The 17,779-nt window shown below is 33.9% G+C and overlaps 1 protein-coding gene across 1 annotated transcript in view; it reads right to left on the minus strand.

The window, feature by feature from the left end:
* Positions 1 to 571: 571 nt before the first annotated feature.
* The window catches only part of LOC136039216 (NFX1-type zinc finger-containing protein 1-like), a 134,483-nt gene continuing 117,275 nt past the window's right edge, over positions 572 to 17,779 (minus strand). Inside the window, exons 14-18 of the mRNA XM_065722747.1 lie at positions 15,535 to 15,755; positions 12,527 to 12,816; positions 9,229 to 9,362; positions 3,406 to 3,823; positions 572 to 1,424 (exon numbers count right to left, since the gene is read on the minus strand). Of these exons, the coding sequence (XP_065578819.1) occupies positions 1,093 to 1,424; positions 3,406 to 3,823; positions 9,229 to 9,362; positions 12,527 to 12,816; positions 15,535 to 15,755 (1,395 nt within the window). The 3' untranslated portion in view covers positions 572 to 1,092. The remainder of the gene's footprint in view (positions 1,425 to 3,405; positions 3,824 to 9,228; positions 9,363 to 12,526; positions 12,817 to 15,534; positions 15,756 to 17,779) is intronic.

The raw sequence follows: 17,779 nt of genomic DNA on the forward strand, positions 1-17,779 counted from the left end.
TTGAATATAGCGTTTACTAAATGAAGTTGACAGAAAAATTTTAAAGCGGTCTCTTTATAACATGAACACATAAATGAGACTTTGCCATTAGAATACCAATGCACACAATATAAAAGCTAATGATATATTTATAAGAAAAAGAGGAAAAATGTAAAGATATCAGAAGCAACCCAGACAATATGTTGACGTGCATATTATAAAGTAAAAATTGATTTGGTAACATATTTCCTTTTTGAGAATTCAATTACTAAATACTTAACAAAGAGTATACAAATACATGAAGAATATAACAAAATATGAATTTGAGAATATGTAAATAGAAGCAAATCTTTGTACTATTATTTGGCATGGTGTAAATTGAATCTATTGTGACAGTGACAGTGTTGACATAACAATGCCAATGACAGTGCAGACAGTGACAGTGACAATGACAGTTCAGCTGGGTAGAACTAGACCAATGCAAAGCAAGCTTAAATTTTAATTTGAGGAAATTTTGATTTCAATCAAAGGTCACATTTTTTTCAGCCTGAAGTCCTCTGGGAGTAAACAGACTATTTTTTCTTATTTTTTTGCAGTTACGATAGTTGGGCTTAGACTAGTATAGTTAATTACGTGAAAATATACACAAATATACCTATTGTACCCTTTAGGCAAATTTAGTCTGTTATCTTAGATCCAATGTAAGACAAAAGGAAAAAATGATATCTTCATTTTACTAATGATTATTGTTAACCTTCATTTTTCAATTTTTTTTTATTATCATCTTTGTTTTACTAGTAGTGGTTTCATCTCCTATAATTTTTCCATACTCTTTGGGCCGAGGTTGAAATAAAAATTACGAATGATTACCGTCCTGACTCAGTACTGGTCAAAACTTACACCAAGATGTTGGTCATTACTGCCAGGAGTGTCATTCGTAGAGGAATGTCTTTAAGTTAAAGCAATGTCTTCTTTGCATTTTTATGCGAAGTCTTATGCGAAGTTAATACATGCTTTGATTGGATAAGGTCAGAGCCACACGGATTCATTACTAATTTCTACACTACAAGGACACTTTGCCTGAAAAAAAAAACTATAGAGGACAGGGCATAGCTAAACTATAGCATTTGGCCATGCAGATGTGGATGCCCCATCCATTTCTGGAGCAAGGGAATTGTCACTTCTTACGCGATGACTGCTTCCACCAATCGCTGCACCACATTCGTTACAGAATGATTCAACCACTGCTCCTCCGCAATCAGCAATACAGTAAATATGACCATTGGGACACTTATACCAGTGACCTTGTTTCAACCCCATCGCTTGAACAACCATTTTCCGTTCGCAATCTGGAATTCCAACACCCTGAGTGGCCGTCTGCTTAAGAAGCTTCTCAATATCAGCTTTGATTTTTGGAATATCATCTGAAGTCAACTTCTTACATCCTTGAAAAAAAGGAGATGTGTTATTATATTAGACTCACTTAAGAATTAATTAATAAATAATTTGCATGATAGATATGGAGGTTTTACTTTTAAATCAATTATGAATTTTCTAAGTAAAAAAAAGACAAAAGAAACGTCGGCAAATAAACACGAAACGTCAAGACGCGTTGAGGTGAAGGCCAGTCTATTAGAAACCACATAAGAAACGAATAGCAAGGAGAGGAAGAAAAAAATATGCAATAAATCAACAAAAAGAAGGCACAAAAGTCACTGTTGCCAGATACAAGCACTGAAACTGAACTTTAGCCTTGGGCACATTCTAACAAAAAGTAAAAAAAATTCAAGGAAACGCATTTGGTTAACTGCATATGATAACGTTAGTGAAACAGTTCTAGACCTTTTCACTGGATGGCTGGTGTACTTTTATTTATTCATTCAATGATAATTAAATTATATTATCTAGAATTTTTGGATTAGATAGTTATGTACAGTGTCGTAATTTAGTGAAAATCATGAGGGAGGGGGGGGGGGTGGTGAGAAATTGGAGCCAATTTTGCCAAATCAAGCGAAAATAACAGTGGGAAATAAAAAATCAGTCATATATTACCATAAAGGGAAATATATACGAAAGAAAACTGACTTGTTTTTCTAGATGCTTGAGTTATGCAGGCTTACTTTAATTTTTGGCAAGAGTTTTTTGCAGAAACTAAATTTCAGCTTGGTTATAATATTGGGATGACATTGTAGTCCTGATATGAATATCAGGACTACATATGAACTTACCAGTACGAACACAATAAACACAATTGCCACAGTTTGTTCTAATAGATGAATTGTGAAAGGAGATCAAAAAGAGAAGGCTACTAGAAAAAGCAAACGATCGAACAACAATTAACTTTTTTTTGTAAATTTTTTCTATTTACAATTTTCCGATGGACAGGCCATTTTACCGACTTATTAGGATGATATTACTTTTTTTTTTCGACTAAAAACAATTCCCTCTGCATTGATTTTACGCCATTTAATTCCATCAGTCCATTTACCTAATATAAAATAGAGCCAGTAAATTAGCAATGTTTCAAGCCACTATTTTATCAACTCAATCCCTTTTTAACGACTGGTAACAGAACAAAGGCAACGTATTGCTCCTGCAAAATAAATATAAAACGTCATAGTCATAGATCCTAAATCGTGGGTACATCAATTATAGGTATACCCAATAATAAAAGATGACCTGATGAAAAGTTTGGTTGAGATAAATAATATTAATTAAGTAATTAAATAAGTCGGCACTAGACCCTTAATCTAAAACGGTAGCCCTGATCACCGTTTCATGGCCCTTCGGCCAGGAAGTGCAACGGGGAGCTGGGGGCCAAACCTCCTGTGCTTTCACAAACCCTTCTCGCTTACCTTCCCCACATTTCTTCAGATACCCGTTTAGAGATGGGTCGACTCTAGCTGAGCTTACAGAGTCACGTCACTGACCTTCAATATAATATTGTAAGTTTTAATCCGTAACGATGCCAACGATTAAAAGGGATAAGATTTACCTGGATATATATATATAGCCTCGTGTTTCACGATTCTTATTAGGACTCGTGTTTCAACAAAAAGTTTGACACAATTTTGTCAAAAAGGGGGTGGGGGTGGTTGGATCTCCAATTCTATGTGAGGGGTATTTCCAATTCCTAAAAAATGATTACAACGACCGGAAATAGCTTATTCAAACAACTTGTGTATTTATTCAAACAAATTTTAAAAGATTTCAAAACTTGGCGAGCTCACGTTTCTTATTTCGATTTTTAGCCCGTTTCAATATTTTGATCCAGAAATACCAACTATAAAAATGAAGCAAAGACAAAAAAGAGCAAAGACAAATAAGACAAAAAAAGAGCCGACTGAATAAGATTTAACAAGACTAACCACTTTGAACATGAATAATGCTAATTATGGCAAAAAAAAAAACAGAAAAAAAACCAACCATTCAGCATTGAAGACACCATAATACTGCTTTCAGCAAATTCATTTTTGCTTCCATTTCCATATTGCGAATACAAAGATTTGAACGCAGGCGCACTTAAAACATAGTACCAACATTTCAGAAGCTCCAAGCGTGCAATTTCGTTTGCAAAATCGTCAGCTTCTTGCTGCGATATCCGAGTACGACTAATACAATTGTCGGCAAGGAATGAAGCTCTTAGTAAAAGTGTATTATGTAATTTTCCTTCCATTTCAGGCTTTTCTCCTCTCTGTCTAACAGCTGCATCTCCAAGGGCCATCTGTTGTCTAATATTCTGAACTCTAAGCCTAGACGTAACGGGTGCCGGCTTTGGCTCGTCCTCATTCACTTTGGTATCTGATACTATTCTCAATAACTCATACATGATGCTCACTTGGACCTAAAAAGTGATTTTGCATAATGAATTATATCTTTTCTATTCTCATATCGTTATATATATATATATATATATATATATATATATATATATATATATATATATATATATATATATATATATATATATATATATATATATATCAAACGCTTTCAGTTTAAGGAACGATTTACGATTAGGAGCTTCATGTTCTAAAATTTCATTAAACTTTTTTTTCAATTTCAAAATTTTTTCAAGACAGTGACGTAAATTTGTTTTTACATTTTTCTATATTTTTGATAGATTTCAAAATATGGAAATTTTGTCAAGCCTGAAAGATCAGGCCTACTACTGAAGAAAACAGATACATGAAAGATCTTTAATTTTTCAGTAGATCACCCTTTGCAAAAAAATGTTTCATTACTTATTGCTCCAATAGGGGTCCTGTGATGTAGATTGACCCTTGACTGCAGATAGGGGACCAGGATTAGATACTAGCTGACGTGGGGCCGACATAAGAACCTCTAAAGTTGAGAAATGGCATAACTTAGTCTATTCTAATTGGCGACCCGGAAGATAATGAAAGTTAGGTAACAAGAACCAGCCAATATTTGATATTTTTAACAAAATAGAATAATGTTTGAAAAATTTAATTCATTTTCGGAAAACTTGTCTTTTGACTCTAAAAAATTCATACACCGGTGATTTTTAATTTTAGTCAGAACCAAAAAACTGATAACGGACTAGGACTAATAGTTTTTATGATATTTTTTCTTATGAATCTAAACTCGATACATAACAGCGTAGTACCAAGACACTTTTTAAATACTTGTACACAAGTGATTTAGGGATCTAGGTGTATTCTTATCGAAAAAATTTGTTATGAAAACTCGAGACAGCTCAGAAGTCAAACTCATATGCCCAAAAAAACATTCAACCCAGGATTAATCGGTTGGCCGAGAAATTGGAAAACTTTCACAGTTTTCCCATACTTTCTGGATTTACCGTTAAAGTGGCAATCATGCTTATAGCGATCAACTGAAAATTATACAAACCTTCCTGTAAATATACAACAATGGAAACCAGCTTAGGAATAAACTCTGATTGGCTAATTCTAATAATCAGTACGAACTCATACAATAGGAAAATTAAAAATAAAAGAAAAAAATAAGAGAAAATAAAAAAAATAAAATCGAAATAAAATAAAAGATTAATAAATAAAATAAACTAAAAAATAAATAAAAATGAGTAAATACAAAATAAAATAAAATAAAAGACAAGGCCAGATCGAAGTAAGAATTCTTGGTGTGTGACGTAGAGATAAAGATCCAGAATATGATATACAACAATGGAAACCAGCTTAGCAATAAACTCTGATTGGCTAATTCTAATAACCAGTGCGAACTCATCCAATAGGAAAATAAATTAAAAAATAGAGATAAAAATGAGAGAAAGGTAAAATGTAAATAAAATATAAAAATAAAATAGTTAAAAACAATAAAAAATAAAAGAAAATAATACACAAGGCCAGATCGAAGTGAGAATTCTTGGTGTGTGACGTTGAGATAAAGATCATTGGCTAGCTCTTATTAAGCTTTTCTAGTCTGTTGCAACCAGTGTCTTTTCCAAAAATCTTGTTTTTCTCTATTTATATTAAGCCACTTTAATTAAATTCCTTAGGCTCCAGGTCAGGACTCGCAAGACGTTTCTAATGAACAAGATTACGCATGAAGAGGTCTAAATTAACTAATTTCACTTGATAAGAACGTCCCCTTGTAATTAATTTTATTCCAATTTCGGACCAGAGGAAGCACTGGGAGGAAGCAATAGCCCTGAAGATCCTCCCTCCCTCGACCTAGATTTGAAAATACTTTTTGATGTATTCATTAAAAAAAATCGTAAATCTGATCCAGGCATTATTCTTTCAGCGCTCCTTTTAAAATATGTGCCAAGGGGAGAAAAAAAATTAGTAATTTTCGAGACATGGGAATCTAACTTGTTGCATGCGTAGTAGAACTGGTGCCTCACTAATTGTGAGATTTAACCGAGACATCTAACATGCTAAAGGCAGAAGAAAAGAAGCTGATTTCGAAATCGCAGCAAGTTCCAGCGGGCTGAATTTCTTGCTGAATACTTTGTTAAATTGAGTATTTCATTAATAGTTAGGGCATTAAAACTACGGCTTTTGATACCGCTCACAAGTACAAACAAAGAAAAAAACGATTTATTTTTGCTATTTCAACTGTTACATCAGTTGTAAATTATTATTTAGATTTAAAAATTTGTTAAACTAAATATTTGATTAATTATTAGGGTATCAAAATTATACATTTTTCATACCGTCCATAAGTAGAAATAGACATCAAATGATTTCTTTTTATTACTGCTGTCAAGATTTGACAAAAGATTTGCATCAAAATAGATAAAAAAGCAGTAAACTAGTCTCTTTTTTTTTTTATAGAACTTGGTATTTACCAAGTGACACTTAGCCATCGCAAATTCTATTGGTCTGTCGGTCCCGGTTTTGCTAGTTTAGGCACTTCTAGATAAGCTAGGACGATGAAATTTGTCAGGTGTTTTAGGGACCAAACCAGATTAAATCAACAATAGTCGTTTCCCCGATTCGACCATCTGGGACGAGTGGGGGGACGGTCAATTCGAAAAAATTAGAAAAAATGAGGTATTTTTAACTTACGAACGGGTGATCGGATCTTAATGAAATTTGATATTTAGAAAGATATCGTGTCTCAGGGCTCTTTTTTTTTATTCCCGGCCAGATCCGGTGACATTGGAGGGAGGTGGAGGGGGAAACCTAAAATCTCGGAAACGCTTAGAGTGGAGCGATCGGTAAGAAACTTGGTGGGAAAAATAAATACGAGTCCCATATACGTGATTGACATATCTGGAAAGGATCCGCTCTCTTGGGGGAAAATTTTTTTCCAAAAAATTAGAAAAAATGAGGTATTTGTAACTTACGAATGGGTGATCAGATCTTAATGAAATTTTATATTTAGAAGGATTTTGTGCTTCAGAGCTCTTATTCTAAATTTAAACAGGATCTGATGACATTGGGGGGAGTTGGAGGGGGAAACCAGAAATCTTGGAAAGCGTGAAAATTGAGGTATCTTCATCTAACGAATGGGTGATCGGATCTTAATGAAACTTGATATATAGAAAGATCTCATGTTTCAGATGCTCTATTTTCAATTTGAATCGGATCCGGGGACATAGTGGGGTCCGACAAGGTGCTGTCCTCTCCCCCTCTGTTTTCAAACTTTGTATATCATCTGTCCTTTCCTCTATCCCACCTACTTGCATCCTTAATTCTGTAAATATTTCTTATATTGCCTATGCGGATGATATTCTTTTGATCAGTAGGACTAAAAAAGGGCTCTCTTTGTCTGTTTCAACAGTAGCATCTAAACTTCATGCGATTGGACTTTCTCTTAATCTTTCAAAGTGTGAATATCTTTCATTTAATAGTAATATCACTACTCCTCTAATCTGTGGATCTTTTTCTATCCCGTCGGTTTCTTCATTTCGGTGGTTGGGAATTAATGTTAGTAAAACACTAAAATCCTTACGGACTCTCGCTGTTGCTGATTGCAAGAAGAAAATCACATTAAATTACTCTAAAATTGTTGCTAACTGGGGCAGATACAATAGAAAGTCTCTTGCTAAATTATACTCGGTTTTTACAGATCTTTCGGTTTTGTTTCTTTCTGGTATTTACCCTATTTTTCACAAAAAAAGATATCAGTTCAATTCGTTCTTATTATTTCCGGTTTTCCCGTTTTCTATTGTATCTGCCTCCATGGTATAGGAATAAGAGCCTCATATCTGTTTATAGTTTCCCGGATATTGGGTCGAAGCTCACAGAGCTTGCTGGCAAACTACCCCAGTCTACTTATAAGTATCTGCCCGCCCACAGAGGCCTTACTCGTTTGCTTTAGTTTCTTGTTTTTTCCGCTTTGTGTAGTGTTTGTTTTGTTTCTTTTATTGATACTCCGCTTTGATTTTTTGTAGCGGGTCAAAAATAAATTATTATTATTATTATTATTATAGGGGGTTGGAGGGGGGGAAACAGAAATCTTGGAAAACCCTTAGAGTGGAGAGATCGGAATGAAACTTGATGGAAAGAATAAGCACAAGTTATAGATACGTGATTGACATCATTGGAGGAATTGGGGGGGGGGACGGTGTTAATTCGGAAAAATTAAAAAAATTGCGGTGTTTTTTACTTAAGAACGGGTGACCGGATCTTAACGAAATTTGATATTTAGAAGGAACTCATGTCTCGGAGCTTTTATTTTAAATCCAACCAGATCTGGTGACATTGGGCGGAGTTGGAGGGGGAAACCGGAAATCTTGGAAAACACTTAAGAGTGGAGGGATCGGGATGAAACTTGGTGGGTAAAATAATCAAATGTCGTAGACATGTGATTGACGTAACCGGACTAAATCCGCTCTCTCTGGGAGATTTAGGGGGGGGGGTCCAATGCTTTGGCGAGTTTAGTGCTTCTAGACGTGCTAGGACCATCAGGGGGGGTGAAGGGGGAGGACAAATTTGAATAAATGAGGTATTTTTCCTTACGAGTGGGTGGTCGGATCTTAATGAATCTTGATATTTAGAAGGAACTCGTGTCTCAGAGCTCTAATGTTAAATCCCGACTGGCATTAAGCGTCTGATTTTCGTTTAAATCAGTCTATTGATTCTCAGAATTTTGCTAGAGCTCACGCCATATGAGCTCTTGGCTCTTTCGACCTCGTCATAAGTGCCATATGAGCTCTTAGCTCTTTTTGTTATTGGAAAAACACTGCATTTCATTGGAAGTTTTACTTGAAGTGTAATTAAAATTATTGTCACTATTATCTTTGTTATTATTTCTTATTTAAGATTTGGAAAAAAAGAAAAATTAAAGAAAACCCAAGAAATAAACTAGCCTTTTCTAAGTAATTATTTTTTTTTATTAGAGCCATTGTCGTTTGATCTAAAATTTATTTATAAAATTAATTCTAAATATGTAGGTCTTCGTCTATTTCATAGCTGTCCCATTAACGATTTAACCAGAGAATTCTAAATAGCATAGACTATTAGAAAGGCTATTTTTTTATTATTAGAGCCATTGTTAATTCATTTAAAATTTATTCATAAATTTAATTTATAAAATTAATTCTAATTATACGTCTATATTAATTCATTGCTATTTCATTAAAATTTTTATTTTAGTTAGACTCTGCTAAGAATCTAAGACCTTATTTTGGCTTTCAGGCACACTTATAAAAATATGTTGGTAGTGATTAATGACCTGTCATTCATAGTAAACACTCGTAGACGAAAATCAAACAGGTCTGTAGTGGACAAATTCGCTCTTAGTAAGCATGGCAATGTATTTCTTACCTGGGTAAGAAACATCATCATACCTTACCTGGGTAAGCTCAAGTACATCATCACTCATTGCAGTAACAAATTTCACTCCTGGTTTCTTCTTCTTCACCTTTTCAATTGCATTCTGAAGACAATTTTCTATTTGATGTACAGCTTTAGTCAAACGTGAATCTCCTGAAATGTTATACAAAATGTAAGCTTATCCTTGAATGGAGTCTACAGTCTAACAAAATTCCTGATACTTTTATGCAATTTAAGCTGATTTTATCCCTGAAGGGAATCTATAATTTCACAAAATTCCTAATCCTTTTATGGAATTTAATGTCATTTTATCCTTGTAAAATTTTATATAGACTTTAAGCTTATCCTTGAAGGGTCTGTAGTTTCACAAAACTCCTGATGCTTTTATCCAATCTAAGGTTTACTCATATATCTTATATTATATGATCATCATAACCTTGATTGGGAGGGTGAACAATGTCAATCAAAACAAGGCTTTAGCATAGAGCGTCAAGATAACGCGCGTAAAAGGCTCTAATTATAGAATAAAAACTAGCAGTCTATAAAAACAGAAAAAAAAAACATTTCTCGGTCACTATATGTAAAGTATCAGTCCCTTATTTAAATAATGGCTTTTTAGACTATCTTGCTACTTCACGTTAAAAATATCTGATACTTTAAAACATCATTTTGTAAATCTCAACTTCAGCTGAATTCTCCCAAGGGACTAGATAGTCAATGGAATTGTGTCAGCAGAAATTTTTAATCAAAGTAGGTTGCACCACAAGAAACTCACAGAGCTACTAAATTGAACAATTGCCATTTCTTTACACGTATTTTTGGCATTTTCCAAGGGGCTAGTCATCATTGAAACCAATCGCGAATTTGTGGTTTGAGTATGAAATTTTACTGAAAAGTCAATGGAATTGTGTCCGCAAAATGGGGTTCCATGACAGGAAACTCACGGAGCTACCAAATTGATAAAATGTTATTTTTTTGGAGGTAATTTTTAGTACTTTCCAAGCAGATATGCTATAACATTTTTAGGGACTAGCCTTTCTTCAATCTTAAAAAGCAAATTTTAATCCGTTTAATCGAAAAGATAAGATTATACTTCTTAGTGATTTAAGTTTCAGTTTAATATCTCTATCCCTGGCACAAAACAAGAGAAGTCACAAGGTTCCTCTAAGATTTCAAGAAAAGTAGATATCGGCTTATAATTTTCTGTCGTTTATTCAGATCGTTTATCTAAGCTCTAAAAGTTTTGGCAAGAATTTTTGATTTTTTTCCAAATCCTAAGGCAAAACCTTCCAAATTCTAAGGCAAGAATTTCCAAATTCTAAGTAATTTGGTAACACAAACTTAAAGAGTTTATAATGGACAAGATTAGCTGATTCTTTATGATAAAGAATACATTTAAAGAAAGTAATTGAGCCAGTTTGAACAAACCTTTCTGAAATCAAGTGAAACATCAATTCCAGAAAACCTCTGGAAGCTTGAGCCAAATATTTAAATTATATATAAAATATATACAATAATATAAAATTGCATGTTTTAATGGAACTACATGATTTAAAAAGAACTGTTTTTAGATTGGGAATTAGGAATATTCTCTCAATAAATGGTAGCGGTTTCATAATGACAATGTATTAACTTGCATTATCATAGGCTGTCTGGACGGTATGTTGTGCCAATGCTATGAATTAAAAACTCTATTCTTATGTTGACAGTTTTCCAGCTTAACATTTTTTAGCATTAAATGTTAAACTAAATTTCATCAATTTCATAAGTTAAATTTTATAGACTATAGAAATTATAGAATAATATATAAGGTATAAAACACAGAATATAACATAGAATACAGAATACTCAAGACTATTTTGGCTCTTACATGCGCTTTTGCATGTAATATTAGTCTAAATGTAGTTTGCCTAAAAGGCAAATGCACTTTTAGGAAAAAAATAAGTGAGTATTTATTATTTTTTTAAATTAGTTGTCAGCATTTTTTACGGTTTTGTTCAAATCTTCCCCTCTCCTTAACCTTTACCTAGGAGCATTTTAGACTATATATTAATCTTGTCTTAAAAAAGACAAAAAAAAATCCTGTCTTAAAAATCCTGGTATCTGTTGCATTGTATTTAACCAAAGTTTTAGCAGTAAATTTTTGGGGAAATAATTCAAATATAAATGTTTTGCGTTTTTTCTAAATGACAGTTATTGAAGTTGCGATTACTGAAATTACATTTAAAAATTATAAAATTTGTAAAATTTGAAAATGTATAATTTGTAAAATTGAAGATCTAAGAATTTGTTGCTAAAAATCCAATTTTGAGCTTCCCCCAAGGTCGGCCTGTGAGAAAATTTTTAAGGTCTTTTTTTCATTTCTAAAATATTTTGATCACTCCACCCCCTCAGGCTAGGTATGTCGAGCCACAGGAAATAAATATAAAAATATGTCAATTGCTTTTTTCATGTTGAGACCCTTGAATCAATCTTGACATAGCAGCCCCCCCCCCCTTCGAACGCTAATGGCTACGTTCGTCTACGTTGAAGTTTGACATGGGATGAAAAAATTGGCTTACTTTGTTAGAATTGAGTTTTTTTTTTTTTATAATTATCAACTGCTCATATTTTCACTTGGACATCTGAATACGCAAGTTTTTCACTCGTAATGCTGGAAAAATAAATATATGAGCAACTGAAAGACTGAAAATATCCTGGACAAAGAAATTGACAGGAGAAAAAGAATTATGCAAAGAAATGAATAAAAAGTTATTTGACAACTAATAGAGACTGAACTAGAAAACAGCATAGAAAAAGAAAAGAGCTTTTCTTAAACAAGGATATCAGTAAACAGAGCTAAGGAACCCCAGAGCTAATGGAAGGGCTGGAAAAAGACTGGAAATTATCCCAGAGCTAAAGGAAAGACTCGAAATGACCCCAGAGCTGAAGGAAAGACTGGAAAAATACTGGAAATTATCCCAGAGCTAAAGAAAAGACTGGAAAAAGAACCACCTGGAAAAAAGGAAATAAATAATTGCGTCAGTTCTAGTGGATAGACTGGACGAGACATCGACACGGTAAATAAGACAAAAATAGAAAAGATAAATGCAAACGATGATTAAAATATGTAAAATATTTAAGACATAATAAAAATAATGCACGAGAACTGACACGGCAAAAGAAAAAAAGAGGAAATGAACAAAAAAAAATTAAGATTAAATCAAAAGAGCAGACAAGAAAAAAATATAGAAACAGGACTTGCGAGAAGATTAACCTGGAAAAATAAAAATGAAAAAAAGAAACACACAAGCCAGTGAACCATGAAAACGACCTACTAAGATCTGAAGTTTCTTTAATATTTCTAAGCTTGAACTTTCTTAATTTATCTCTCATAGCATGAATTACTCCCAGTACGTTCTTTTCACTGTAGTAGCGGGCCTTCACAGCCTCAACGTCACGGTATGTTTGCCTTATAATATTTGCGTAGCGACCAATGAAAGAGGAAATGGGTGTACTGCAGCGTGGGCATCGTCGCATTCCAACTAAGTCTTTGTTTGTTGAATTCATCCAATGATCCATACCCTCGACTTCAATTGCATGACTGCAATCGGGCAAGTAGATAAACCTGAAATTCAATAATTAGTTGAATTCAATTTGGTCTTAATGTCAACCTGGTGTTGAGGGCCTTTATTATTTTCAGCGAAAAACCTCACTAACTTGAGGAATTACCTGACCGAAATATTAAAATACCTGTTTTTAGAGCCAAGCGTGATTGGAGGAGTCAGCCCATCTTGTGCCCTGTTTGCTTTTAAATAGTTTAAATTCAAAATTTTTAAATAGTAATTTTACTCAGAATAATCAAAAATCCAAAAATGCACCTCCAGGAGGGGATGACTAATAAAGTCCCTAGAGCACAGGTCCCAGATCTAACAATTTTTTCACAGATACATCCTTTTTCCTTAGAATAAACGAAAAGATTTTATGTGCGTAAGATTTGGGGTAAAAAATTGGTCTGTATTTACCCCCCCCACCCGTCTGCTAACTTTTTTGTAGAAAGATAGACTTGATGTAGAAACTAGAATCATGCAACAATTCCCTCGGAGAAGATCGTGCATAGACAGCCTGTACCACCTATAGTCGGCTCTCTACCTATCGGTCCAGTAGATGCAGGTACAGAACACCTTACGCATACAGTGTTCTTTGATAATGGATTTGGTTATTTTGTAACTTGCTGTGGATGATTCCACGGGCAAAGGGGGTCTAAAAGAATCTTTTTTCTTTGTCCGAGATTAGGTTAGCTACAAGATTTGAATCAGCCAGTATTTTACCTAAAATAGAACAAATCAATGGGAAAATTATTTGACCAACTTCCTTAGAACACACTGGGCATCTTCCTTGAGCAAAGAAGATTAAATTTGATTTAATATTAGTTTGAATACTAGGTTAATTTAGACTAAATTCAAATTGTCAAAATTACAGGATGACTAGGTCTCGGTCTGGGACTTGAAATATCTTACCTAATAAAAATTTTTAGGCTTGAATGAAATTACTTCAGAATTTAGGAGAAAAAAGAAGGGGTATAGTTTAAACGAAACAATACAAAAAAAAAAATTAATAATAAAAATACTGATATTTCTACTCAATCTCCGAGAGCCTTTATTGACGGGAGAACAATTAAGGTTAAATTAAATTAAACGCAGCAAATAAAGAGACAAAAAAAAACCAACAACAAACAAATAACTGAGTCATTGACAACATTGACATTAAAATTGACAGTCAAATGACATTGACAGTCAAATGACAACAGTCAAATATTTATAACCTCCAAATTACGCAATCGCTACAAAAGCCTGAATAAGCACACAGAAATGACTAAGGACTGGTACTAGTACACCAAATTGTGTCTCGTTTAATTTCAGATTCGCAATCAGATGTCTTAATAACCTCCAAAATAATGCAGTCACTATAAAAATTATTTTTCTTGTTTTTTTTTATTGATGTCATTCATTCATTTTCTTATGAAGACAAGGAAAAAGATCATACGAGTGGTAAAAGCGACTGAAGACAAAGGGTCTTCTGAAAGGTATCATCGCCTAAGTTGCGCTCGCATGTACAGCCATGTTTCAAACTGAACTTCTCATATGGAAAAATACTTTTACTAGTTTCTTTTTCACAAATAATTTTTTAACGCCGAGCGATAATTTTTTGCGTTTTTTTATATTTTCTAATATTAAACAGACCAAGCTCCCGGAGGTGGTGTCAAAAATTTAGAGTTTTTATTATTTAAGGTTTGTTAACTTCGAAGTTTGTTTATTTCTGTTTTATTCAAATTATAACCTTTTTCTCTCTCTTAAATTCTGTAGATGGAAAAGCAATGTGATCTAAGAAATTATTTATGAAATTGTATCATATGAGCACTAAGTCAAGTGGAAATAGGACCATTTATATTATAAGAACTATCACCGAGACTCTAAAACCTTTTGATTGGAGTAGAGCCAGAAATAGGCCAGAAACCAGAAAGGCTGGATTCAGACCATTATAGTATAATACTGATTTTCACAATTTTTAGCCAAAAAGTAAAAAAACTTTATAGTCTCAAACAAGAGTTCAAGTTCTCGATAACATCCCAATAATAACAATTGACTAGATTAGTTTGTTAATTCTATTACTTAAGTTTTGTTTAATTGAAGCTTTTCTAAGCGGAAATGTTGAAAGCTTGAGTGAAATTCATTAATAACATTTTAGAGGCTTCGGTTTGGGCTCGAGACATGATTTTTCTTAGAAACCCTGTTTAACACGATTATTCGAAATAAGGGTCAGCTCAACTCAAAAGAAAAAAGATAACCTAGAAGTGAAACTATGAGATTGCCCCTCCTCCGAAATATTTTTCCGACCCATAAAAACATAACAAAAATGAATATAAACTAATTTTTGATGTGTTTTTTAAGTTATTTGTAACCCCCCCTTTAAAAATCCTCTTATAAACCCTTTTTTCGATCCAAGATCCAAGACAACCTAGAATTGACACTACATAAAAGACGAGGGTAGTGTATCAAGCAAATAGGCTGAGGAAAATGACTATTAGTAAGACTAGCGGGATTCCTTCTAGTTTTCAACATAGCAATAGAATCTTCCAAAACAAGGGAACGTGTTTGTCGTAAAATTTCCCTTGGGTCTCATTAAATAATTACAAAAGCCATATAGCGAATTATAAGAATGATGAAAGGGGGCTCATAGAAACGGGGACAAGTGGCTGAGGATACGAAGATAGATGGCTAATGCAAACGAGTGTAGGGGGCAACAAATCTATATGGCATGCCTAGAATAGATTAAGTTCAATTACCTTGCATCTTCATCAGTTTCATTCCCAAGTAATATAAATTCTTCCAATTCACTTTTGCTACAAGTTCGACACTGTTTGGGACATTCTTCTCCACATAAACCAACACACGAGTGACCACAAGAGAGGACCTTCGGACAGGCTTCGTCACAGGGTTTGCGTTTGCACATAGATCCACATTTCAAACCACATTTCTTATGTTGACAAAACCATGTACAAGGCTCCTATTAACAAAAGAAAAGGATCGACTTAAAATTAAATCCATGAGCCAACATGACAAAAAACGGCAACACCCAAGGTAATATTTCCTAAGCCTCTGCCCCTGCTCAAGCCCTAAATACCATATCTGTGCATACCACGATTATAAACCACATAAAAAAGGAAAAAAGTTGATATATGATAAGCAAATCACTGTCCAGAAGATAACCAAAAATGTAAATTATTGTCGAAATTACATTTATTGATTCATTCATTTACTTTTAAAACAAGGAAACAGATGGTCAAAAAGCAAGGTGGTCTAGCATAAAGCGAGTGACCAAAAGAGTCTTCTGAAAGGGGTCGTTGTCCAGGTTGCGCTCGTACATGCACATATATTTCAAATTGAATTTCACATATGGAAAATACTTTCACAAAGCTTTCGAAAAGTTTCTTTTTTACAAATAATTTTTAATGTCTAACGATAATTTTTATTTTATTTTACAGACGGCACAATAGCGCTGCTCAAGTAAAGAGTGATGTGGGCGCAATTTTTTTTTTTTTTGGGGGGGGTATTTTTTTTAAGACCAGGGCACATGGTATAGGAGTTGCCGTAGAAACTTCGAAAAGGGCTCATTCATTGGATATTGAAAGGGATGGTGGCCTATTTAATGTCAAAAAATGATTGGAGGGCAACCAACCCCCCTCCCACGCCCAGAATTTCCCAAAACAGATCCAGTTAAAATTTTGAGATAGCCTTTTTGTTTCAGCGAAGTTGAAAGGCCCAGAAATTATGTCTTTGAGGCTGAAACCCCCCTCCCCCACAACCCTCAGGGCAACGGTTGTAACAAATGCCCTAGGGGTACATAAGGTTCTTATAGAAAAATAAAGAGGTCCATTAAGTCAAAAGTGAGCAGAAATAAAGTTAAATAATCTCCCAAGCGTAAAACTAACACAAATCACTATCAATGAACAAGTGAAACTTAAAACAGAATAAAAAGCTGAGTCAAACTCAAAACGAGTAAACACTACGGCGTCTCAAGACCAGAAAATAATTTGCATTTTACTGAAAACCAAACATATTTTTAATTTTTTAATTTTTTTACTTTAATAAACAAAAATTATTAAAACTTTTAAGAATAAAGATCAGTGTATGTAAATTAAATTGATTAACTGTTTTTTTTTTTTTGTTTCACTAAAGTACAAGTTGTTTTCTTGTCTTGGGACAGGTGCATAATTTCGTCAAAATCTTGGGCGGGTGCAAAGTTGGAGCCTATTTTCCCAAATCAAGTGAAAATGACAGTAAAAACTAAAAAATGAGCCGTTTGGTACCACAAAGGTACTATTACGTTTTTTAAAAGTAGCGGCACCGATAAGGGGGGGCATGGGGGGCACCATCCCCCTCCCCCCGGCTGAATAACGCTTCCTTATATTTTTAGATTTTCATTGTGAGATTTCTATTATAGACCCTGGTGCCACGTCGATGACGGAATGTCGGCGGTGCCAAGGACAAAAAATAGCAGTATCGGCACGCCACTGGCGCGATCCTTGTTGCCCACAAATATTTATGTTTGGACCAGTCTTGCTCAAATCCAAACTTTGGGTTATATCAGATTTGGGCCGATTTAAAACTGATTTAGAAACCTCTCTAGTTTCTAATCCAGGCTGGACTGGTCTTCTTCGTTATTCCTCAAGAAAAATAGAATCTGGTAGAAACGACATGGCTGTGGTATTTCAGAACCCTTGGATAATAGTTGACATATTTAACAACTATGTATTCCTAACAGAATTAATTATCAAAATTAGTAGTATTTTTTTTTTCGAGCAACCATCACCATCGAGAAGATGTGTCACAATTTAAATCACAGCTGGCTTGGTAAAAAAATCTTTCCTCTTATCTTTCATACCATCAAATATCCAGAAGCGATTTGGAAGGTATATCCCCTTTCAAACCAGTTTGTTGAGATAGTGAAGATCTGTGCTCTCAAATACAGACCAATCCAATGTTTTTTTTAGCCAATGAAGCTGGTGGCAAATTACTGGTGACACATCA

The sequence above is a fragment of the Artemia franciscana genome, chromosome 19 (genome assembly GCF_032884065.1).
Source record: "Artemia franciscana chromosome 19, ASM3288406v1, whole genome shotgun sequence".
Taxonomy (NCBI): domain Eukaryota; kingdom Metazoa; phylum Arthropoda; class Branchiopoda; order Anostraca; family Artemiidae; genus Artemia; species Artemia franciscana.